At 42.9% G+C, this 22,028-nt stretch overlaps 2 protein-coding genes across 2 annotated transcripts in view; both read right to left on the bottom strand.

Moving 5' to 3' along the window:
* cadm4 (cell adhesion molecule 4) overlaps positions 1–10,404 on the bottom strand; it is a 154,737-nt gene extending 144,333 nt beyond the window's left edge. The window contains exon 1 of the mRNA XM_042424823.1: positions 10,070–10,404. Within this exon, the coding sequence (XP_042280757.1) occupies positions 10,070–10,142 (73 nt within the window). The 5' untranslated portion in view covers positions 10,143–10,404. The remainder of the gene's footprint in view (positions 1–10,069) is intronic.
* Positions 10,405–12,934: 2,530 nt separating this feature from the next.
* Positions 12,935–21,523, bottom strand: si:ch211-79k12.1 (uncharacterized protein LOC568891 homolog). The gene is made up of 7 exons (XM_042424203.1): positions 21,396–21,523; positions 20,555–20,676; positions 19,799–19,997; positions 18,501–18,646; positions 16,172–16,316; positions 14,645–14,789; positions 12,935–13,746 (listed from the first exon to the last, which is right to left on the bottom strand). The coding sequence occupies exons 1-7, from the start codon at positions 21,445–21,447 to the stop codon at positions 13,659–13,661; spliced, it is 897 nt and encodes a 298-aa protein (XP_042280137.1). The 5' UTR covers positions 21,448–21,523; the 3' UTR covers positions 12,935–13,658.
* Positions 21,524–22,028: the final 505 nt, after the last annotated feature.

Genomic DNA, 22,028 nt, shown 5'->3' with positions numbered 1-22,028 from the left:
AGACTGCCGGGGCCCTTGAACTGGCTTCACACTGCGGGAAAATTGGGAGTGGGGGATCAGAGAGCAGGGAGGGAATGAAGGAGAGAAAGACAGATGGGGAGAAAAAAAAGAATGAGCTATAAAAAAAGACAGGGAGAGGGGAACCAGTATAGCCATCAAGAGTGAAAAACAAGTTTTGTTTGTGAACAAAAGGCAGCAAAAGGGTGCTACGTGGATGAAAAAAAAAACAGTCTTTGTGCATTTATGAATATGTTTGTGTGCTTGAAACACAATAACCAGGCGTGTCTCTCCATTTGTCTACAATATCCTGGGGGGGCTTATAAAAAGAAGGCCAGAGTGGGAATGTGGCATTTAAAAAGCACAGAGCATCAGGACACAACATGACACCATAAATAAGTTTGGAAACTCTAAAAGGTCTCTACAGTCTCCTGATTGCAGCGTAATGTTTGTATCCATGCATATGTAAATTTGTGTATTTGTGTGTGTGTGTGTGTGTGTGTGTGCTTAAGCCAACCTGCCAACCTGCCAACCTGCCTGTCTGCTTTGCTACAGATTTGTGCACCTTCTGTAACAAGGCCAGTGATTTACACATCAGTCATTATTTGGGATCAACCTGCTTTTTAATTACCAGTGCTTTATGTTTGTTTTTTATTTTCTCCATAAGCCCATAAATCGCTTTCCCCACAGCACAACTCAGATCCATCTCCATGGTAAATAAGCATCAGTCATAATTGCATATACAAATACTGCCATCACAAATCTAAATTCGACCTTCCTACCAATGTCGTCATGGTTTTAAGAGAATTGGTTTAGAAGCTAAAAGTAATAATTAAATATACAGTAGGATGATGTTGATTTGATTGTAATGATTCCACTAATCTAATTTGGGATTTAAGGTTTTTGATTTTCTGTCTAAAAGCTTTTGATATTTTTTAAAGCAGGACATCTTTTGCCGATGTGTAACTTCCCTGACAAATAACTTAAGTCATTGAAGTCATGAATATAATTTTTTTAACAATGAATTGCAATTATAAAGAAGATTTTTATTTAAATTGATATTAAAGAATAATAAGAAAATATGCATAATTAGGTGCAATCTTGGTGCAAATATTATTCTTGTACTTGCACTCTGAACAAATAGAGTTGTCTAGAATACGTAAAATGTTTTCTGTTGGGTTGACAATTCCTTTTTCAATGTCAAAACTGGTCTTTGAATACTAATTGAGCTAAATGGGGGAAAAAAAGAAACTTGATGTAATTTATTGATATCTTGTATGATATTATATAAGAAACTTGTCCAAACTGTCCTACTAAGCTATGTTCTGCATTTGGAAAAGCTATCTAACCAACAGTGACACATTAACCAGATATGAGCTATATCTCCTCAGTTATCTCAGTTGTTCCAGTTTTGACATTGATTGTGAAATTAACTTTGTCCTCTGGTCATTTTTGCAGAAGCACACATCTACTTTCCTCATGTTATTGAGCCTGCATCCCTCTTGGTAACCTCAATTTCCTGCCATATAGAGTATTCATCAAACAGTTTAGTGACTTGACATAACCTCAAATTCATGCAATTCAAGTTTACACTGAAGTTTACACTATGCAAGACTCATAGAATGACACCTATTATTTCTTACTTTCATTTAATCATTTTTAACACTGACTCAATGGAGAAACATTCTATTCACCAACATGAAATGTAAATGTATTTTATATTGTCAATATTGATAGGATTCTTTAAAAAAGTTATGTATCGTGTCATTTTGGATCAGACATACAGCACACTGGATGCTTGGTGACTAAAACAGTGGACAGAGTTGTTCTGATTAGGTGGAATACAGATTGCATCCATCTTGGCCCCTGGGAAGAAAAAAAACCAATCAAGAATGAAAGCACATTCCCCCACAGCTTTCTTTTATTAGTTTCTCTTGCAATAAAGTATGTTACTGTATATGCAGTCAAGAGGCGACAGCATCGTGCTGTGTGTACTATGTGGCTCTCTGGACTGTAGGATCTATATTACAGACACAAAAACCACTTGCTGTCCATGGCTACAGTATCCACAGAAGCTAAAAATGACTTTGGTACCGACCGCAGAACCCCACTGGTCTCTGCAAGCTGCTTCACAGCTCAATTCACCAGTATGGCCCAGCAGGTGGCAGTTGCCACGGTTTCCCCGCAACTGTGCCCAATCCCCAAGGCCTGTGTCAAACTCATTCAATATCACAGACTGTACGGATGTTCCACTCCTCTATTGCAATGAGCAGGAAAAAGAGACATGGTCCTTCTGCAGTCCATGATAACATTATTCACTCAACAGATGGACATGGAGATAGGAACACATCTGTGGACATGAGTCAAAGCACCGCTTCAATCTGCTGTTGTACTTTATGGGAGGTGAGGGAAGAAAAGTGTCCATGTTAACGGCCATAAGGTGAATCAGCAGTCGTGCACTTAAATGCCCCTTCAGCTGCTCAGGAGAAAATGAATCCTGGGAGAGAATCAGCCAGAGCTTTCCTCAAGGTCGTTGGTGCTTGGCCACTTTTTAAGTGGCCTTGCCAACTGTAACAACCTCTGCAGAAACAATCGCAGCACCAATCCAATTTGGCCCGGCTTCTTTTCTTTTCTCTTTACTTCAGTGCAGACGGCTGCATAGCCTCACTTTTGTTTTGCCCGGCTGAAAGCAGAGCATGAATTGATGACCTTATGAATCTCAAAAGAGCTCGGCAAATCATTGCGGTAAATCTCACCCCAGCACATTAAGCATGACCGCAGGCGTTTTCCTCTCAATTTTTTTCTTTTCTTTCTTTCTTTCTTCCTTCTTTGTCCATCTTTCTCTCACTCTTTCCCTCCTACAAGTGCTCGGGGGTCTTTGAGAGCGGCCAACTTTTTGAGGATTGTTTTCATGTGCTGCTAATTAATTGCCTCTAATTAATGGTTGTTTATGGTTTGCTAATGAAGTGGCTCAAAGCTTACTACTCCTGATGTTGAGGCTCTTGTCTTATGCCCGAGAAAGCGATAAAGAAAATAGACGAATAGAGACAAACATCAGAGAGAGCGTAGGGGTGCATCATCAGGGATGTACAGTGAAAGCTGCAGTAGATATTTTTTTTCCAGTAGCTGTGTCAACAATCACTAGGCATCAGTCCAGAATGGAACGGGGCAATCTCAGTTTGATCTATTGGCAGCTGCTGTTATCACATGTCTTTCAATGAGTGATACTGTTTGTTAGTGCAACCAGCAAAACAAAACACAGGGTTTTCTGTAAAATTTGCAAAGATCAACTGCGGTGATCTTAAACCAACATCCTGATTTCTCTCCCAACTTAAAGTTGAAACTGAATTAATTAAGTCTGGTCAAACTCAAGTAAAGAACACTGAAAAAGTCATTACTGAGGTTTCTGAAATCACTGACACTTTATCTATGCCAGACATGGTCACAGCTCAAATGAATTCCCCATTCATGGCAGAGACATTTTGAGAGTTTTCTAAGATAGAAAACTCATCTGAGACCTCTTCAGCATTGTTGTGTCCGCCTACTGAAAATCTCCATCTGATTTCCCAGTAGATAGTGTACTGCGTTGACTGGCAATTTTCAGCATCCGACAATCTTATCAAAGCGAACCTATTAATGGCAATGATACGAAGACGGATTGTAAATGGCAGACAGATGAATAGCCCGGTGCGTGTGTGGGTGTTTAATTCTCCAAGCTGAAGTACCATGTAGCTTCTCTGAAAGTGGAGGAGGACTAGCCATGAGCAGCTGGGAAACAATTTCAATACTTGTTTGCTTGTGTCTATGTGTGTGTGTGGGTGTGAGAGTGTGTGTGCATCCTGACCTCATCGATCATGACACCTTATCCCTGTGGTGTGGTCACCTACACAGTGCTTGCCCTCTCTCTGTCTTTATCTCCGTGTATCACCAATCCATCTCTCTGTCTCCCCTCCTCCTCATCCTCCTCCTCCTCCTCCTCACCCCCATCCTTTTCTCACACCAGCACCCTGTACTTTTCTTTTTCAGACCCACCTTCTTAATCTCATCCTTCCTTCCTTCCTTCCTCACTTTTTTTTTTGCCTTCTAAAGCCATCATTCGCCACAGCGGGAGTTGCTCTCCCTCCCTTGTCTTTTTTTTTTTTTTTTTTTTAACACCCTTTCATTTTAGAGCTGAAATCCTGCAATCATTCACTCGTTTGTTGGACTCTCTGCCTGACTTTCTCCTCTGCTCTGCTCCTCCCTGCTTCACTGGTCTGTGACGCATGCCCCTGGTGCTTTCCCTCCCCTCCCTGCTCCCTTCTTTCGCTCTTTTATACACTGTGCAGCCAGCCATCTCTCCCTCTCTCCTCCTCTCTCTTTCACTCTCCCTCTCTGACCCCATCAGTCCTTCGATGCCCAAGCTAAGCCTTGTAACTCTTCATCAGCCAGCCCCCACTGGACACACAGACCTCCCAAGGGTAAGGGGAAATGGGGTCTTGTTGGCAACCTCGTGCCCAGCATTGACAGTTTCACCTAGGTGTAAGTCCTTTTCTGATCCTCCTTACCCCCGGACGAGCACCTCATTACCAGCCATCCTCCCCTCTTCTCTTGTGTCTACATCAAGTCTTTCAGACAGAATGTGTATTAGCCTCCACATTGGCAGAGTACACAGTTTCCAGCTCTTCAATTTTAGGCACTTGCCCTTTTCAGCTCAATCAACCTCTCTTGTCCAATCACAGCTAGTGAGGGCTCCGTCACAGCGCCTGAGTGGGGATAATCACCTTGGTTACCGGCGTTACCGGAGGCCGCTGTCTGGCCACGTTAGCACTGTGCCCTGCGGGAGCTGTGGAGACAGGTGTCACAGCAGCGAGGAAGGGTGTTAAACAAGCCCAGGGCCACAAAGGAGGTATAAACATTTACTTTTAGTCATGGAAACTGTGTCACCAATAGTGAGGAATGCTCACCCCATGGCTTTAGTGTATTGTAATGTTTTTCAGACTCGCAATTCCATCTTTCTCCCTCTGTCTCTCTTTCCTGACTGCAATTCAACCCTGACTGACTTTAAACATAATTACACCTTGTACCCCGGTAGAAAGAATACATAGCAACTGCCTATGCAATCTCGGAACCCATCGGCTATCTGTCTGACGACGATTTAGCCTCTGGGGGCAACAGCCAATATTTCAGGGATTCCAGTTTAGCAAGCGGATATCCAGATAACAGATAACGGATATCCTGGCCAAAACTTCCTCTTCCGTGCACCGGTCGTTGTTTATAGTCGAATTAGCAACTTGAGACGGTCCGGACGACAAGTTGGCTAATCTCTATAAACAGATATATGCATATGAATGCCTATAATTTTATTTTAAAAGCTAATAAAAAGCTAAATTGTCATCAGACAATAACCAATGGGTTCTGAGATTGCATTTCTGCCAATGCATTAGCCTCATTTGCTCTCCACACGGAATGTTTACCTGCATGCAACCAAAGCCAGCTCAAACGTGATTGGTCAATACTATTCAGACTACAAAATGGAATACAAACATTAACAACAATGCTTCTAGTACCAAAATCTTTTCCTGTTGCCTACAGATTCTGCATTCATATGCAGATATCTGTTTAGAGAGATTAATACCTATGTGTAGTATAGTAGCAGTAATGCCAAGAAGCAGTGCAGAGGGAATCATTGTTTACTGATTTCACACCTTCATGGCAAAGACAAATATACAAGGAGATGGGTCAGCGGCTGGTGAAAAGCTGCTGGCTCAGGGGACATCAGGTCACAGTGTGGAAAGCTGCACCCAGGGAGGGCGTTTCACTTTTGCACTGAGCCAATCACATCGGATGGAGTTAAGAGTGCTGGATTGATTGGCAGGCTTCAGATGCCAGCAAATGGATGAGACGTCCTTGGTATCCTACTCAACATTAAAAAACTTCAGCTGGAAAGTTGGTGAAACGCCAGTTGTTCTCAGAGAGCGACACATAAGGACGACATAGATCACCATTATGATAATCACAAGCGGCACTGTCTGGGGAATAGTAATGGGAAGGAGATGAGGTGGCAGCCATAAAGAGTGTGTCTACATTAGCACTGGTCTGATTAGATTGACAGAAAGTTTCACTAATGGACAATTAAACAAATGGTAAAATGAGATATAAGGCTTCAATTACCTATTGGTGTCTTTGTTTGCCCCTTCCAGTCATTGTGCCTCATGTATTCTGTTTACACACAAAGTTCTCCATAAGAACAAAAAGTACACTGAAATGCAGCCCAGTATACTGTAAACAGGATGTGAAAAAGGGATATGGAATGGACTGAAATGGGAACAAAATGACTCGTAATGTCTTATTTCCCTTTATTTCTATTCAAATCAATGTAAAAATAAAATCCTTTCCGCACCCAGTCTACGATGCAGGAGGGGGTTATTGTGATGCAATCATTGTGTGAAACAGCAGTTCAAAACAAGGAATTACGGATTGCGTTGAAGACTGGGGGGCAGATTAGAAGATAATTACTGTAAAATACCTCACCTGCACTAAACGGTGAGCCCAGGAACTTCTTCTACTCCTGAGTAATGGACCCATAAATGCCTAAGGGAGAATAAAACCACCCAACACTAAGCTCTGCAACTCTTTCAGTCGTGACTTGCCCAAGAAGCGACACAGTCCAATTTGTTTATGGAGCTTATGCCGAGGCAGTTGCTCGACTGAGATAGTGGGCCACCCTGTCAGGACCCTTTAAGACTGCATCAGTTGATCAAACAGGGCCGTGCACAACAACAGCAGTGTATTTCTAAAATAGGCTCATTTCAGCTTCTCTTGTGTTGACGGGCATGCCAGCTCTGTCTGCCAAGTTCAGGTTGTCCTATTATTTAAACCTACAAAAGACAGGGAATCACAGGGAAAAAAAATGTAACATTGAGAAATTTCATTGTGTACTGGGCTCAAATTTTAACCATGAACCAGCAGATGGCAGGGTAGAGAGCATGGAAGGGAGGTTTCGCTCATTTTAATTAAATTGTCGACAAGTTTATTTTATTTTTGGGGGTGATTTATCCTCCAAGGTTTGGATCAAAGGATAAACCTTGGCTTAGGTGAAGACTTTTTCAGCGCATTAGAGAACAAAGAAAGACACTGAAATAGCAAGCCTAGCGTAATGTGGTAAGTAAAAAGGCAATGTTAACTCTGGCATGATGCAAATTGCACCTGACAAGCATCAAAAATTTCAATTCGGCTCAGACAAACTCTTGTGTAAGCAATCCTTTTCCTATGTTCCGAAGAAACTAATTTACTATGTAAGCTATCTGTAGGTAAGTGTACTGTGTGTTCGTGTACATGTGTGTTTCTGCATGTATGTGTTTGCCCGTATGCATCCATATTTTTAGTTTTTGTGTACAGCATTTCCCTTGATGTTTGTGTTTACACGCCAGGCCTCCCTTCTGTGACTCACAGCGACATTGATTTATGCATGGCCTCTGTGTGTGTGTGTGTCTGAGAGTGTATTGTGTGTGAGTATATGCTTGCACACATATACCAGCTATAATTGGTATTCAAATCTCCTCCCACAAGTACGTCCAACTGCTGCCGTTTTTCAACCACCAGAGCCCAAGCCAAGGTCCAAACAGCATGATGGGGAACAAGCCTTAACGGATGGCTCTCATTGCACACATTCAAATAAACAAATGGAGGTGATTTAATGCACACTGCGATAAGGCAGGTGGTAATGGAGGCATAGGAGAGGAATGGGGAGGAGGTGGAAGAATAAACGTGATGGAGGGGTGTGTAGTAGCTATTAGAGGTGGGCAAGCAACTGAGGTGGAGTTAACGGCATTTGTTACTTTACGTGGGGTGCAAGTTTGGCCCACAGCTGCTGTGGATCAGCCACCCCCACAAAGCCATGCACTCAGCGCACAAACACACAGCACTGACTTTGTGTGCATGTGTCCCTCAGGCCTGCCTGTCAGACATACTGTGAAGTCTTTCTGCCTTCCTTCTCCTACTCTTCCTTTCTCCCTTGCTCTTCTCTGCCTTTTTTACTCTCTCCATCTTTCCATGCCCTCTGTCGCTCCTTCATTCTACAAAGGACGACCAAGTGTTTCAGCTTCAGCATCTTCACAGCACCCTCTCAATCTATCTGTCCAGTTGTCTGTCTATCCACCCAATCAATCTGTGCATCTCTATCCTGCCATAGTAACTACCATCAACCCCCATCTCCTCCCACCCTCTCGCTCCTTTCCCTTTCCTCTAGATTACTTTTGCCAAGGACCAAGACATGCTGATTTGTTATCAGAAACACAGTTTCTTAACGCATGCACTGTTTGTACGGATATGTGCGGGCTGCTCAGAAACAGACCATCTTTACACTTCCTCCTCTCCCTCCTTCCTCCATCCACCCCCTGCCTCTAACATCTCCCCCCACCCCCCACTCCCTGCCCCCCTGTCTCTCCCGGCCCCTGTCAGTGGCTAGATTAATGACAGTGATCAGTGAGCAGCCCCCAGCAGAGGTTGCCTGCAGCTCAGGCAAAACCCGGCACTGTAAGCAGCACACACACACACACATACACATACAGAGACGTGAAGCACATTTCCATGCAGCACACGAGCATATTCATAAACGACTGCCTGGACACAAACACACACACACACACACACAAACAACCCTCTTACAGAGTACTCCAGTTAGACTAACATACAAATGCCTCCACGCTCGTGCATATAAATCAACCCTCCAGTGTTCTTGGAGCATACATACAAATAGACACACGCACTAACATACACGAGGGAAGAAATCAATGCGCAGGCCATGGTGAGGTTGGTATCAGTGCAACCAGGAGAATGGCTATGGAGCAATGTAGCGCTCTCCCTCTATACAAAAGACACAGCACAGAACAGCACAGGTCTGACTGTGACAATATCCGACCTTGCACTTAACCCCTTCACTGCCTCAGGACAACGTAAACAAAGCACAACCACCAACAGGACAGAAACCAGTGAAGCAACATCTGTGCATACCCGCACACTTCCTTATTACTATTTCTGCTCAATTAGAAACACTGGAATTTAATAAGGTTTGTTATGAGTCTGCACTTCAATCTACATCCAAGCAGATGGCACAGAATACCACTGAAGACTGAAGTTGCTTAGAGTCATAATTAAGCCTAATCCAAATCCATGTTTTTGAAATAGATGCACATGTTATAATGACTGTAAAATATATGGTGCCTATAAGGGAATAGTGCAGGACTGTCCCAGACTGAGATGCTCCAGGGGGAGAATGATAGCAACAAAGGCACAGCAGGTGCCTTTACAGGGCTTTATAATAGATTGCTGGATGTTATTGTATCGGATAAGGTGAGGTCTCAAAGGTCCTTTCAGTCCCCAACAACACTGCAGGATATCATAGCAGTATAACACCACTGCCGAGTCTGGTGTGTCACACACATCTGGTCCACTGCGGGCATTTGTTATGAGCTCTCATGTGGCTGTCAGCATATTCAATCGGAGCCCACTACATGCATAGCTGTATGCACAGGCGCACACTCGGCATATGCCACAGCCTCCCGTCCCGTCACGCATACAGCAGCTATGATACAGTACACCCCAATCACCGTCTGTCCGGAGAAGAAAATCAAAATACTGTGACGCACGAGAGTCAACAGTGCATGGACTGATTTCACAATATATTTCTACGTGGGCAAAAAGTGACATGGAACCTCCTCCTTTCACTTTTGTTTTCATCTCAAGGTTTTCTGGGGTCTTTCCAGCTTGCGTGTAGTGGTCAACACAATGACTCATACTCAAGTAGCAGAAAGGATGTAGCACAGACTTGCGCAAAGGGCTTTGATTCTAATTACACAGTGATGAATACCAACAGTGGTCCGCAGTATGATTGTAAACTGGAATATCCGCACGTGTTGTCCCGCCGTGCGCTCCTTGTACCTCTCTTCTCAGAATAGACCCAGTGCATTTCAAGCGTAATTCAGCTTCATCTTTGAGGACTTAGACAAACTTGAAAAGCCCCAACACATCGAGACAGCTTAGCACTCTTCTCATTCACATCACACTCATTCACTCTCTCTCGTTCCAGCCTTACCAGTGCGCGCCAAGCAGGCGACGGTTATGATGGTGAGAGGGACGCAGTAGTTCCACAGGGACGCGAACGCCATCGCTGTCGCTGATATTCCCCTCTGATGTCTTCCTCAGTATTCCTCTTCCTTGGAGAAATCAGAGTGACATGAACCCGCAGGTTCACTCTCCGACAGCGCCTTCAGCGTCTGTGTATGTGTGTGTGAGTGCGCGCGCTTGCGACTGTGCGTGAACGAGTGTGTGTTTTATCAAGCGCTCTGTGCGTAACAGCAGGTCTTTACATAGTAATGCTCCCTCGCATACACACCCACTTTCTCTCTCTCAGTATGCCTCAGTATGATGGCTTGGCCGGTTTTTCTTGGTTACTTTACATTGTAAATATATTTAAAAGCTTGCCAATAGGGCGGGCCTGTGTGTCTTTCTGACCAATTGCAGAGAGTAGGAGCAGGTGGAGGGGTGTGCGGATAAGAAAGAGGGGTTGGGCTTTAAAAAAGAAAGACTACACAGGAGGAGAAGCAGGGGAGGGAAGAAGGGATGCATCTTCCAATTAATTGAAATCAATTCGCTCTAAATGTGATTGATAGCCAACATTAATTTTCCGACGCAAATAACCAATTTATTTCAAATTCAGTCTCACAGACAGAAATGGACGTGTGGCACAAAGATGACGAAAATGAAACTGATGTTTATTGTTTGAAGAGACAATAATGTTGAAGTCCTCTGAAGTCAACTGGAAAAACTGATTTATCTGCATGCCATTTATCAAGTAGAGGACTGGCCTACAGCCTACTCATCTTTCCCACATTTGAAGACTGATATGGTGGCAGATCTTATTTTCTGTGATTTTCTTTTTCCTTATAGGCTAAATGATGGAGCAACAGAATACATGCAGCAGCCTTTGGGTTTTGTGAGAATGGGGGACATTCTGTTGCAGCTGCTTTGTCTCCAAAATGTGCATAGGACTCATCAAGGAGAGCAGGGAGCAGACCTGAGTGTATTCGGTTAAATCACCGTTCACAATGACGGTAATGGCCCGGAGCAAAAACTTGTGCTCCGGACCAGCCAGTGTTCCTGCTCATCTGTAGTCTGGGCCTATTAGGACCTGCTGAAGGGGATCTTTAACTTTAGCATCACGCTGTGGCCACAGTTTACCCATAATTGTGTTTTCCAGTCAGAGAGTGCTGCTCCATTATGAAAATTGTTTCTCTTTCCACGTCTCTTTTTTCCCTCCTGATCTTATACCATGGGCTTGAAGCCTCCAAGGCTTGAAGGCGTCCTTTTGAAACTGTATCTTTGGCGCCTCCCTCAGGTGACATTAGGTATAGCAAGTCATGGGTCTCAAATCTGCTTTGGCTTCTCTCTCATCTGTCACAAATCCTCCAGACACTTTGGTCAGTTTGGTTCAAACTGTCAGAAAAGTTCAAACAGCCAGTAAAGCATCAAAGCAGATGATTAACATTAATATTAATATAGCTACCCTTGACTTCCCTAAAGTTGCTTTGAACCCACCTCATATCTGATCTCTGACTACATGGATCTGTGTGAAATCTTTAAGTCTTAGCTTCAGGCTCTCTTCTCTTGGTGATTTCCTCCACCACACAAGTTTTAACCTTGTTGTTTTGGCGAGGATAATATCTGCCCCACTCATTCCCCAATTCCCATCCCATCCCATTTTTCCCTGTCAGCCTCTCTGCGAGTGTTTGTTCCCTGGTTGGCAGGGAGTCGGTGGCAGCAGCTCCGCCGCACCAGATGGGGCATTGTCAGGAAGTAATGAAGGGAAAACACCTGCTTCTCCAGCGAAATACACTCCTTCATTTTCAGCCATTTGACACAACATATGCAGGATGCACATACAAAACCAAGTGACCGTGACGAGAACAGCAGTGGGCACTGGCACAAAGTTACAAATGCCTGGCACTTCAGGGCATTAGTCAATGAGATGTCATGTTTGGTATAATTCACTTTTACATATAGGTTAGTGTGAGGGCTGCCAGGACATTGGCCCAGTTGACAAAATGTCGACACTCAGTGAGGAGTTGCCTGACTTAAATGTCACAAATCTGCTTCCTTGTCCTGTTAGGATCCTGCCTGCACTACAGACAAAAAAAATGGCTGCTCTGTATTCTTTGCACAGCTCCTACATTGCCCTAAGCTGTTGTCCGGTGGTTTATCCATGAGGCACTATCAAGGTCAAGATGTCAGTGTAAACTACACTTCTCAGACTCACCCCACCAATTTGTTATTTCAGTTTGTTTTGAGTGCTTTGTTTTAAATAAATTCACTTTAATATATGGAATACCACTGTGACTTCCCTTTTTTTGCCACAGGCTGTGACACAAGGCAACAGAGGAGAAAATTAGAAATATGAAGTTGTGATGGTTATTTTGGGTGGGTGGGGATTAAAAGAGACTAAACGTAGTTTAGATTACAATAGAACTAGCTGTGGCTAACTCTGCCTGCTCTTATAATAGATGGGCAAAGTTTCAAGGTTATCCGACTTTTCCATTATTCTCACTGTGCAATGTGTGAGTGTTTATGTGTGTAACTGCAACTCCACACGTGTTTATGTAGCTGAACCGACTGATGGGGGGGTTGGGGTGGGGGTGCATGCTGACAGGCTGATGGGGGGAAAACACAAGCGTTCATGGGCACGGTATTTTGTGTAAAGGTCATAGCTTTAGAGTAAGGTCTTACAGACTGAAAGGGAAGGTTGGTAAACAAGCTGATGCAAACCTGAGATGGCATTGGATTGAGAAGGTGTGCGGCTGAGTGAGCATGCATGTCCGGCTTTCACCATGTTGTCAATACTCTCTCAGCCTCTTTTGTATCTCTAAAATGGAACAAAATCATTGGCACACAGGAGGACAGTAAATCATATTTCTTCAAAGCAATTTAATATAAAAGAAATCCAAAGTACAGTAAATTAAATAGTGAAGTGCTATGTGCTTGAGAGCTGTCACAGTAAAGAGATTATAACAAAACCTTCTCACAAATGCTTTGAGCTGGTACTGCTTTGGAAAAAAGACTGAAAGGGAAGGAAATCAACAAAATAAAACCTTGTCCTATCACCCAAATGGTTCATTCATAATGTACAGCTGAGCAATTATGCTTGCAACTGAGAGGAGAAAATTGCTTGTGGAGTCTTTACAGCTTTTACAGTACACAGGACTCATCCCCCAAGGTTTTGCTAAGAATGTAGCTCACCACTTTCCACACTGCAGAATAAATGAAGAGAAAATTGCCCACCTTTTTGTACAAGACGCATAACTGCAGGCTACACCCACAAGCAAAGCAGCTTCTATGTCTCTAAAGCAATCATTTGCCCTTCAGGTTTTTTTTTTGTTTTTTTTTTTTTACATCCTGCTTGTTACTGATTTCGATTTTGCTCTCCCTGCAGTCTCCCAATACTCCTCTTTGCCTCCCTCCTTTCCTCCCTCTCCTCTCCCCCAATGTGACCATCTATAACCCTATACCATCTCCTCCGTCTTTAAGTATCCCTTCAATGCCATCCTTCATTTTCTGACCACCCATTCCATATTCCTCATCTCTCACTCCATCTTCCTTCCCCCTCTTCATCCTGCCACCTGGCTATGCGGTCACACCAGAGGCTGTTTGTCTCCACAGGTGGAGGGCAGGGACTCCACACTGGATTTGTAGATGGGCTTCTTCTGAGACTTGTCATCACTGGAGAGAGGGAGAGAGGGAAAGACAGAGGAGTGTGATTATCAGTATATCGACCTCCCAGTAAGCACTAGAAAAGTATAAGTGAGGGAAATTATAGACTAGAAGTGAGCAATGGAGCCACACCTGGCTGTTGATTTAAAAGTCAATTTTTCTCCACCACAAATGCACAAAAATCCTGAATGAAGCAGGCTCTTATGGAAATTCCTTTTAAAATTTAATTTTTTTTTCAGCCCATATGGAAAAGAAGTTAATGAGCGGAGTCGCAGGGGGTCACAGTGCACATTAACATGCTGTCAGCATACAGGTTTAATGGGACTTCCACTAATGTTCTTATCATTGCTAGGACCCTATTTATACCCGATATACTACCACAGAATATAAACCTGGTGCTATTAGGTCAGGTTTTTTCAAAAGAAAGCGTGGAAACACATGGGAGGACAGAGCATGAAGGAGATCAAGGATAGGGTCAAGTAGGTCAGACCTGCTGAGATAGACTTTAATATTCAGCATGGACAACGCCTTTTAAACACACAAAAGGTTTGCACATGTGCTCTTTTGCCAGAACACTTGACACACATAACACACAAACACAATGTGAAGTATACACCAGGGTACACACTGACACACACTCTGTAGCTGAAGTGGCCTTGGTTCTATCACATGAGACAGAATGAAATATTGCAGCAATTTTCATATCCGTAATATAAAGCTAAACCGTGGAAGGAAAAACTGGGGCTGAGTTAGGGAAAATAGGAAAGTGAGCGTGGATAAAACCCGGTGAAGAAATTGAACAGACACGCACACATTCACTAGCTTTCAGAAGCACGTTATCCATCAGACTGAACATGATTTAAGATGATCATAAGTAAAGCGCAAAACACAAACAGTCATTCCTTACATGGGTCCCTTGCTGGTCTTGGTCTGCTTGGCCCTGAAGCACAGGAATACACTCATTGAGAGGATGAGCACCAAGAGAGCAGCAGCCGCTGCCGAGGTCATCAACGTGAGACGGCCATTACTAGACTCATACCAGGGGGCATCCTCTGTGGGACAGATCAGTCAGACGTGAAGGGAATTGTGCATCACACAGAAACTGGAATCAGCAAAACTATGAGCTTCCCACCTCAAAGCAAAGCTTCTAAAGGCAACCTCCTGTTTGTTTGTTGAATAAAAGAGCATCTGTCTGCAGTTCAGACAGTTGTGGTGCCCTGATCTTCAAGAAGTCTGCCTTTTACAATTTTAAAAACTGGCTGATTATCCTATTCATGTGCATGAATTTTAAAATTATATATAACATTTCAAGACAGGTATTTCATGGACTGTATGCTCTGAGACCTTACTTTAAAGTAACAGACAGGGTAAACATTGAAAAATTCGCGTTATGAGGATTTGAGGCAGCAACAAACAAATGCTTTTGTTCAAATTCCTTGTGTTAAGAGGATTCTTTGGCAGCTTTAGTCAGACAGGTTTGCACCACGATTGTTTGCTGAAGGTTTGTACTGCCATTGTGGTACAACTTCAAAGCAGCAGTAGTGACATGCAACATTTGCTCACCATACCTTCAAGGATGAGAAAACATTATTCCAGCATCTAGAAATGATTAGCTTTTTAATTAGTACATGTGCTTCAGAGGCGATAGTTGAGACATTGTGGAGCACAGTGACCAATGAGTCAATTGCGACAGTAATAAGATAACTCTACCATAATAAATAACATGCACTGGCTTAATTGCATTTTTAGAGGAGGCATAATTTCAACGATTTAAATCACAAGGCCTGTGAATCTTACTGGGTGAGAGGACGGTGTTTAAAAACTGCCTTGCATTAACATAGTGCAGTCATCTCACAGGTCACTGATAAAGATGATGAAGACAGATGAAGTGCCATAATTAGATTAGCTATAATGTTGTAATGAAATTAGTTCTCCACTTGAATACAATCTTCATGTTCCGAGAGAAATAATACAGTTTGTCAGTCATACGCATTCAAACAAAGACTGTCACTCTATAGAAATATGTCTAATGGCTTGCTAATGGCAAAGTAACTTCTCTTAAGTGTTTGTCTCTTCGGTTTGTGCTCTATAATGCAGCTTTTGACTTTTTTCTCATTTCTATGTACAGGTAAGTTCAACTGAAATTGCTTTTCTCGGAAATGTATGGCTTTAAAGGTTTCATTCTTAGGAATGAGCACTTCTGCATAATACTTTCAATGACGCAATTCCACCTAAACACCTGACCTCTTTGGTCACACCTGAGAGTCAGGATTGGCCGATTGAAGAGGAAACGGAACATAATATTCTTGGAATGTTGACAGCTGAATTTCCCAACATTTAAAAAGAAAGCCCATACAGTTTTTAGACAGAGGAAGAGGGAAACAACCGCTCTAGACTCAGTCCCTGTCCAGGTAGATCTAAAGTATTGTCTTACCAGGCAGCACAGTGATGCTGATGGTGCGTTTCTTGTTGAGTGACTCCACAGAGGGGTGCTCGGCCATGCAGGTGTACTGCCCTCCATTCATTGGGCTCACCTTCCTCAGCGTCAGCGTAGAGGAAGGTAGGATCCAGTCATCACCCTGAGAGAGAAAGATTGAGACATACGAGAGAGCATAGGAGAGTGTGAAACAAACAGAAAGCAGGGCAGAGAGTAAAAAATGTTTTATTGTCTGAGCTGTTTGCAGCCCTAATAGGATCGACAAACTCCTTCAAATTAAAATTGTTCTTAACTGAAAACACATGAAAGATGGAGGATGCTTGCTGGAGAGAGAGAGAAACAGACAAAGAATGTCAGACATAAAGAATGCTAAAGAGAGAAAGGTGGTAAAAAGTGTTATTTTGGCTGATTTGTGTATAATAGTGAAGAGTAAAGAGGGACAAAGGAGGAAAACGGAATAAGTGAGATAAAGAAAAACAGAGAGATTGGCAATGGCAGTAGGACAAAGACAGAAAGAGGCAGAAAGACAGAAATATCTGCTGTTGTGTGGCCCTCAGAGAGCAGTCCCCAAGGTCCCAAATGAAGTGTATTTACCTGAGCAGTAATCCCAGTGAATGAACACACATCAACACAAGTCAAAAACCCAGATAACAGAATCATCCGCAAAGAATGATGCAGCAACAACACACAGTGTTAACACAACACGTAATGAGATGGCAAGGGAGCAGGATGAATTGCTGACACAAAAATAGCAGCACTATTATGAGTTAGAGCCCGACATGGGAGGAAACAAATAATAGGCCAAACACAAGGATTGGAAAACAAACGAACGTGGAGGAGAGGGTAAAAAAAAAAAAAAAAGACATTACACCATGCAAATGATTTGGCTCCTGGGAGCTGCAGCTCCTGCCAAGAAAGTCCATTTCAATTTGAATGGATCTGAATTAAGAGGATTTCCCATAAAGGCCAGGTCTGGCCAAAGCAGCATTTTGTATGCAAATCCACAGGCTCCCAAAGCAGTGGCCCGTTTCTGCTTCTGTCCTGCTGTCATTACTGGGGGCCACTGTACCCACAGCGGCTGTCTGTCAAAGTGGGCCATTCTGATGCCACTCTCTGCCCCATATCCATTCCTGTCATTCGTACAGTGAACATGCACAGATACTCAGTGGAAAAATGCACACACAAATACACTTAATCATTCTATCTCATCTGATCATTTCCTTGAATGTCTTTTCCAAAGGCCTCGTGACTTATGTAAATGGAGCACAAAGAGATCGACAGGCGAATCAGGCATGTTGATGTGCAAAATGATTGCACCTCCATACAGTGATGGACCTGTCAGTCACGCTGACAGTAATAATAATGCAGATTTTTCCTCCTCACCATAATGACAGTGGCTGAATATTTAACAAATAATGACATAAACCTGAAGCAATACATATGATCATGTGGCGGACAAACTGTATTAGCAGTATAGAATTGAACTGAATTGGATTTGGACTTGTAAGCCCATTTAAAACCCGGATTAGCAGTGACCCTTTAACAAGCATATTAACCCAAAGCCGACTTATCAAGAAGAATAACAAAAGGGAAACTTGGGGGAAACTTGGTAATTACGTCTGCCTGTTCCCAAGATATCTTCATAGTTTCATAGCTTCATTACAACTGTTACCTGCAAGTGGCGGTGCTGTTCATTTTGAACGACATCTTGAAGGTGTAATACCATTTTCTCACCACAAGGCCACAGTGTATCTCCCAACACATCAACTTCTGCTTGTTCTACACGCCTGTTGTCAGCATGGCATTTTACACTGAGATGTCTTAATTTCCCTCGAGTGAGAGTTTTTTATCGCAGCGAAGAGCCGAGTTGAATAATTCAACGCTGGTTAACCAAACACTAAAAAAATCATTAGAAATCTATCCACATAATTGTTTTTAGGTTGACTGGCTCTTGTCTAGACCTCATTAAACTATTAATTCTCTGTAAGTGGGCAAGCTGCAATCCCCAGCGAATGGTGGGCCTAAGCCAACTGGTCACTTAAATACAGAGCACTTCTTCTGTGGAGGGGATGGAGAGAAGACAGGCGAGGGGAAACAAGTGGCTTGAGGAAGACAGGGAGAGAAAAAGAGATGTGTGTTGGAGGAGAGAGAGAATTAAAAGAATCCTTGAACAAAGCCGAGACAGAAAGAGAGACTGGAAGAAGACGAAGACCAGAATAAAGAGGTCACATCAAAAGCCGAGAGAGGGAGCAGGGAGAGAGATTGACAGGTTTCCAGAAGCATAATGGGGACGCTGTCGCTGTGCACATTCCCGAGGCTTTCTCACCTCTTTTTGCCAGTAGAAGCTCGGCTGCTCTGATGAGCTGGCAGAGCACTTCACCACCACGTCATCCCCTGCTCGCACTTTCAGCTCCTGTGAGACACCCAGGTAGCTGGTGTAGCCTTCCCTGGTCAGCGACAGCTCTCCCATATCTAAAACGCAGTGGGAATGAGGAAGCACGATCAGGCATTAATGAAGGAAGAGATTTATTTATCACGCTACAGATGTATACTTCTTCCAGAGTTTGGGACGTGACTGAACATATGTTTGCAGTGGTAGCAGCTGGTACAACACTCAGATCTTTCTGAGTATATTTAAGTATATGGGCTCAAGTATGAATGCCTCCCAGTGGTACTGACTGTACCAAGCAATCAATAATAATGATAATGGGCTTCATCTTATCGAAGTCTTTAGAGAGGCAGTGTTGTGAATAATGGCTCATTTTCTCTTCTATCTCAATAGATGGCCCACGTCCTTCCAGCTCCTGGCTTCTCTCCCCCCCTCTATCTCCTTTAGTCCATTCTAATCTTTGCCTCTTATTGATTCCCCCCATGAGGCTGAGGATCCTATCAAACAGCATTACGGTCGATTTGATGGCCACTGAGAAGATAGAGGACACTGATAATCTCACTAGCTGCGCCATGGATGCCGTTTCACACAACTGTGTATCCTACACTGATAGTTTCAATCTTGAGCCCCACAAGGGGAATGCGTCTTTGTTTGCTTGGAGTGCTAAAAAAAAGAAAAATCAGAAATAACTGTTGTCAACCTATCATAGGGAACAGTGATGTTTTGTTGTGTACTCCTCTGCAGCTGCATTGCATAGATATGTCTTGTGTTATTAACTATTAATGTGTTTTTCTATCCCTCACTGTGAAGAAAGCTGTGTCCACAGTGTCTGAAAGATTGTCTTCACCTCCCGCTGGTTGGAAATATGAGGAAAATTGCAAGGTTTCAGAGTCTCTCTGTTCTGTCTTCTCACCTAGACTGTTTACCAATGTACATCCAGAGACAAGTTTTTTTTGTTTTGTTTGCTTCCTCCTTTGTGGTGCATGTCAGTATTCTCAACTTAAGAAAAGCGAAACTCAGAAACTGTGCATCTTATTTGCATGTCACATACTATCTAGCCGACTGTCAGATTCTTACAGAAACCTCTTTGACTTCTGCAGGACACAGGCGCTATGAAAAATCTAAAGTTTCTTTATTTGGTAAAAGGGAAATGCGGTGTCGCAGAGTCATTGTTCTACAGGCTTTCAGCAGACAGCTCCTACACGGATCCTACCCGTATCAACCCAGGCACTCACAATGCACTTTGATGACCAGCGGCTGGGAGGAGTTGTCTGGCGCAGTCACGTTATCGGTGTCGGAAACACAGCGGTAGGGCCCCTCATAGTACCTCCCTGCACGGGGAATTAGAAGGACGAGCCTGTCAGACAACTGCTCGATCTGCATCGAATAGTAGCACCAAGATCGTTCCCAAATCGAACGCCAGCCCTGCATGTACTAGTGAAGGGAGAGTAGAAGATAAGAGAGACAGAGAGAGAAGAGACTTCTGTTTAACTTTTTTATTCACTTTGCAAATGCACAACAGCAAACTACAGCAGCAGTACAATAGTTTACATATGAGTGGAATCAAGAAATGGAAAAATTATATCACCACAGTTTTTTGATAAAAATGACTAATCATTGTCGTGAATGATGGTGATGGTAAAAACTTGAATTGAAACTAAAAAAATATTTTAGATGTCTATTTGGCTGCATATTTTGAGAACTATAGAGACAAATTTCTCTCCACTACATTATTATACCGTACAGCAGTCAGCTGCTTTGTGTGATATTAACATAGAGCAGCTGACTGCCCATCTAGGGACAGGCATTGCAAATTAGTTGACATGTGACATTATGACATGTGACATTGTTCAGTTCACACTATGCTCATTTACAGTATCTGTTCTATAAAAAAATGAACAAAAACATTTGAGGACTTTGACCTTTCAAAGTCCTGAATTTTGAAATGCAACACTTTTTTGCTCTCAAACCCATTTGTTCCTGTTGCTCACCTTGGAGAACACCTCAAAGTGGACCTCACTGATGTTGTGTTCAGAGTCTGTGTACAGACACTCCAGTGTGACAAGATCTCCCTCCAGAACCGGCTCGGTTGGCCCTTTAATGAGCAAAGCAGCTGCATGTGGACAGAGATTACAGATGCAGGTTATTGATCACAACATGAATAGGCATGGGGCTCAGAGGAAAAGACGTGATGACTTGCACTGGGGATCTAGCTGCTGTTCTGGGCAACACTTTCAAAAACAACCTCTCCCTTTTCCTGACATTTGTTTCAGGCTCCTGCTGGAAAACTGGCAATACTCTCAAATCACCATGGCCACATGACCAGCAACAGGTTCTTCAACTTTACTGCTATTGCGATATTGTCAACAGAGGCCATCTGTCTTTCCCTACAGGCAAATATAACTGCACGACACTTTTCGCAGTTAAGAGTGAGAACAAGGTTAAGAGGCCTCTGTATATATTTACATAAAATTATTTAATTGTTACTCATTTCAGTTCCCCGAACATTTCCTGTTTCAGCTCGAGTCATGTAACCACAAGAAGAGGCGCGTCAGTGTGACAGAGGAGAAAGTAAACTGTTTCCTCTAGAGGCCAGACAAACACAGAGTTGACAATGACAACACAGTCGACAACAAGGCAAGCAAGCAAACACACACCCACACACATATACATGCAAACCACACAAAACTCAGTACCAGCAACAGTAAAAATATATTTTGAGAAATGACCACAGCTAGACTTGCAAATCAAACCAATGGTTAATTGCAGAGCAACAATAAAATTAAATACTTTGAGCAAATTGTATAACAGTCCATAAAAAAACATATTTACCATAACTGCTTTGAATCAGGGCGACCGCTGCAACAACTAGAAGTACTTTCATGGCTGTGAAAAACCTTTACAGTGTAGCAAAACAACCGGAACTCAGTCTTGCGCAGCTTCTAATTTGAAACGAAAGTTTGCTCAGTATTTATGTATAACGAGGTGGGTGTGGCTTCATGGGGGCTTTGATTCTTGTGTTTTCAGGAAATGGCCTGAAAATATTCTGAACTTCCGAAAGGACAGGGAAACTCCATACTACAGTTTGACATAAATTGCTGAAAGAGCCTTATTTCCTTATCCTTATTTCTAAGGACTAATTTTAGCTGATGAGCATTTATGTCAGAAATATTTTGTATGTCGACAGTAAATGCAAAAATTGCTGCGGCTCCAATAACCAATTCACTCCCAGTGCGTCATTTGTCTCTGGGTCAATCAGCCGTATCAATGTTTTCAGTTTAAGCTTGTTGTTGTTAAGGTTTGTGTTTCTGAGGAAGTTCATGGGAATTTGAAAGCTGTGTTACCGCAGACTTTTGCAATTACCTGGCGTGACATGTAATACCGACCAAGCAAACATTTTAGCGTCATTTGAATCGAGTTTTGATTGATCAACTGTTAACCAGAGATGTACAGGGGATGAAATCG

Source organism: Thunnus maccoyii, chromosome 10 (genome assembly GCF_910596095.1).
Source record: "Thunnus maccoyii chromosome 10, fThuMac1.1, whole genome shotgun sequence".
NCBI lineage: Eukaryota > Metazoa > Chordata > Actinopteri > Scombriformes > Scombridae > Thunnus > Thunnus maccoyii.
Note: the sequence above shows the minus strand (reverse complement) of the source record. Positions and strands in the feature narration are given on the sequence as shown.